We start from the raw sequence: 3,997 nt of genomic DNA, 5'->3' as shown, positions 1-3,997 counted from the left end.
AATCGAGATTAAAGCCAGATAGAGTCTGTCTCCACCGCGTCCAGTCCTGAATCATCTTGTCATCTCAACATCTCATCAAAGAGACAATCCAGCACGTACGGGACGGGAGATCTCCCACTTGGAATACGAAAGAGAGAACAAGAAGAAGAAGAAGAAGAAAGAGAGAACGATAGAGAGATAGAGAGAGGGGGAGGGGGGGGGGGTGTTCATATCACATCACAGTTGTGTTAGATCTGGGGAAGGTTTCTGAAGACCAAACACTCCTAACAACAATGATGACTGAACGAGCTACACTTTCTCGTCCAAGAGTTGGTTTCAGATGGTTCAGTCTTCACTGAGACCCAGAGGATCCTCCCCTTCTAGACAGCTCTTTGTGGAAACCCACCACAGATCTGTGGAGTCGACGTCTTCTCCTCCAGGGTCCTTGTCACATCTGCTGAGTCGAGTTGTTCAAGGGTCCTTGTCAGCGAGACGAGCTGAAGATCAGACTTCTCTCAGGTTTGCTACTCAAGTCCAGATATGGCAAAGAACCAGGTTGCCTCGTTAGACCCTAGTTTATATTTCAATTCTCAAATATATCTCAGTAGTATTTCACAATATGTTCTGTGCATCTGAACTGTACACGGCTATTTATATATCTATATGTATATTCATAGTTGAGCTAATCTAGAAACATAGTAACTTTATAAAATATACATTTGCCCAGTAAAATATTCCATATTCAATCCCATTCCGATTTACAAGTTTCAAAAAAGTCTCTGTTGGTTCATGCAAAGCATAAATTCCTTAAGGTCTCAGATTGAGGAAAATGGGATAATAGTAGGAATTCTGAAAGTAAAGATTTCGACCTTCCATTGACCTTACATACAAATACACACACATGCTTACACGCACACATAATGGAGAAATTCATATGTTGTGTGCCAATATTATAGCACACAGTTTTTTGGGTCTATTCCCTCTATAATGTATCAAACAAAACAGCATCATTTGAACTTTACACGCAAAACAACAGAAAATCCTCAGATCTTTTTTTTCCATCTTATGACACTCAAAATTCCTGATTCTTTGTATTTGCATTTCAACGGGCAAGAAATCTGATTGGATCTTGATGATGATTGACAGATGGCATGACCATCCGGGGAATACCTCCTCTATAGGAGAGAGGTGGTGCGTTAAAAACAAAAGAAAGTGAGTGTGCAGTGAGTATCAACTCACCACACACACACACACACACACACACACACACGCACACACACGCACACACACACACACACACACACACACACACACACACACACACACACACACACACACACACACACACACAGATAGAGCAGTCTGAGAGTGTGTTTGAGTAGTGGAACGATGGGACAGCAGGCATTTCCTGTATCTCATTGTGTCTTGTGCCCCTTCCTAGTCGGTCGGCTGTGAAATTGAGTTAGCTGTACAGTATCTAAAGCAGTGCCCCCCTGCCCCACACACACACACACACACACACACACACACACACACACACCTTGCTTAGTAATTTAGTGAATGTCACGGTTCTTTCATTTGAATCTCCAAACCTATCTGAGGTCATTTCTATTCACCAACCATCAGGAGGAGAGGAGAAAAATGGTGGTGGGGCAAGCAGACCTTCAGTGGAGGATGAAGGGGAGAAAGATAGAGGAGAGGAGAGACAGGAGGAGGAGAGGAGAGATAAGAGGAAAGAGAAGAGAAGAGGAGCAGAGAAGTGGAGGAGAGAGAAGAGAAGAGGAGGAGATTAGCAGAAAAGAGGAGGAGAGAGAAGAGGAGGAGATGAGGAGAGGAGGAGAGAGAAGAGGAGGAGACGAGGAGAGGAGGAGGGAGATGAGAAGAGGAGGAGGAGAGGGAAGAAGAGGAGAAGAGAAGAGAAGTGGAGGAGATGAGCAGAAAAGATGAGGAAAGAGAAGAGGAGAAGATGAGGAGAGAGAAGAGGAGAAGAGGAGGAGAGAGGAGAGGAGAAGAGGAGAAGAGAGGAGGAGGAAAGGGTTACTGCAGTATTGTATTGCACATGTTGGCTTCAGCCAGCCTGAGTTTCCACTGAGGGCATCTTCTGCTTGTCTTATGTCTTACTCCCGACAGAGAGAGGGCGCTCTGGCGCTACTGCTTCACAGTGGCGGGATCTATCTACATCTGCATCCGTTCAGTCCACTGCTCCTGGTGCTATACAGAGCAGGGAAACTGACACGGGACCTGTGATGTATGTTCTTAGTACTGGATGAAGCTGCATGATTCTTTTCAAATGACCGAAGGGGGATGTGTATGCTTAATGGACGGACACATACACACACATACACACACACACACACACACACACACACACACACACACACACACACACACACCAGTGGAGGCCTATTTTCTTGAGTGACTGTGGGATGAACTCAGCCACCGCAGCTGTGAGATCGTGCCTTTGTAGGAGGGCTTCATCAACTCGCTCAGGGAACAATAAATGACCTCATTTCCTCTACACACACTCTCCGTCTCCTGCTCTGGCTAGCCTGTCCTTTGCAGGCGTGTCTCATTCACACACACACACACACACACACACACACACACACACACACACACACACACGCACACACGCACACATGCGCGCGCGCGCACACACACACACACACACACACACACATTTTGGTAAGGGGTTCAGAAGGGAGACGGTCAGGCCAGCTCATTGTACGTGTGTGTGTGGGCGTGTGTGTGCGTGTGTCACATGCTATCAGGAGACTGTGAAAAGCAGGTTTGAGCTTGAGGTTGGTGAGGTTGATATCAGTGCGTGTGTGTGTGTGTATGTGTGTGTGTGTATGGACTACAGGGATGTAGACCGTGATGTGTATATGAGACACCCAGCATATGAGTGTGTGTGTGTGTGTGTTCACATACGTGTGTGTGTGTGTGTGTGTGTGCGTGTGTGTTCACAGGCGCGTCTGGGCCTCGGGGATGTAGATCTCGATGCTGTCGGCGCTCTCGGTGGCCGAGTTCTGGCGGAAGGAGGCGGAGCGCTTGGTCTGGAGGAGCCTGCGCCGCGTCTCCTGCCGCTGACGCTCCCCGAGGTCCAGCGACTTCTCCCGCACCGGCAGGCCCGGCCCCGGCCCGCTCCGCGACACCACCAGCATCCCGCCGGCAGCGCCGCCGCTACCGACCCCGGTGCCCACGCCGATGCTGCCACCTCCAGTGGCACTGCCACCACCGCCACCACCACCACCACCACCGCCGGCACCACCTCCGCCCCCGAGACCGTCGCTCACGCTGTCAGAGCGCAGGGTGCCCGTCACGCCACCCAGCGGCTTCTTGGGTAGAGGGGGCGGGCCCTTCTTATCCTCCTGCAGGCAGGGTGGGACGTGATTGGGTGTGATCGGGACGAGGTGAGGGGTTGTGATTGGTCCCAGGCGGATTGGGGAGGGTGGGGAGGGCGGAGTTGGGAGAGGTGAGGGAGTTGGTGATTGGTGGTTGTGATGAGCATGAGTAAGAAGGGTGATTGGTTGGGACGGGTCGGGTGGTGGGTTTCGGATAGTCGATTGAGGGAGGTGACACGGAGAGGAGAGCAATGAAGAACAGGTGGAACGAAGGAGACAAGTGAAATCCAAGGAATGAAATGAAAAGAAAAGAGAAAGGACAAGAACGACAAACAAAGATGGCCATGTCGAGAGAGTCAGACACACCAGGAAAGAGACCAAGAGGATGAACAGAGGAAAGAGGGAAAGAGGTTTTTTTTATTGGTTAGCCACAGGTTGCTTATTGCTGATGGTTTAGTATTTGGTTAGTTAGCTTGATTCTGCTAATTTAGGGTTATAATCACGCACTACCACAGATGGCACACACAAATAAATGACGGGTGAAAAGAGGTCCTACAGTAACTCCTTTACTGCAGCTTGACTACGGAGACTCAGAGGAAGACCTCCCAAAGGGACTGTAAGTAATCTGGCAGTTATATTCTAACACCACAGAGAACAGCGTTGAAGCGGTTAGT

The 3,997-nt window shown here is 49.3% G+C and overlaps 1 protein-coding gene across 1 annotated transcript in view; it reads right to left on the bottom strand.

Annotated features, from left to right (window-relative positions):
- Positions 1-2,942: 2,942 nt before the first annotated feature.
- Positions 2,943-3,997, bottom strand: part of dlgap3 (discs, large (Drosophila) homolog-associated protein 3) — a 31,857-nt gene continuing 30,802 nt past the window's right edge. The window contains 2 exon segments of the mRNA XM_062529257.1: positions 2,943-3,153; positions 3,268-3,350. Of these exon segments, the coding sequence (XP_062385241.1) occupies positions 2,943-3,153; positions 3,268-3,350 (294 nt within the window).

The sequence above is a fragment of the Sardina pilchardus genome, chromosome 24 (genome assembly GCF_963854185.1).
Source record: "Sardina pilchardus chromosome 24, fSarPil1.1, whole genome shotgun sequence".
Lineage (NCBI taxonomy): Eukaryota > Metazoa > Chordata > Actinopteri > Clupeiformes > Clupeidae > Sardina > Sardina pilchardus.
The sequence above is the reverse complement of the archived record's forward strand: the minus strand, read 5'-3'. Positions and strand labels throughout refer to the sequence as shown.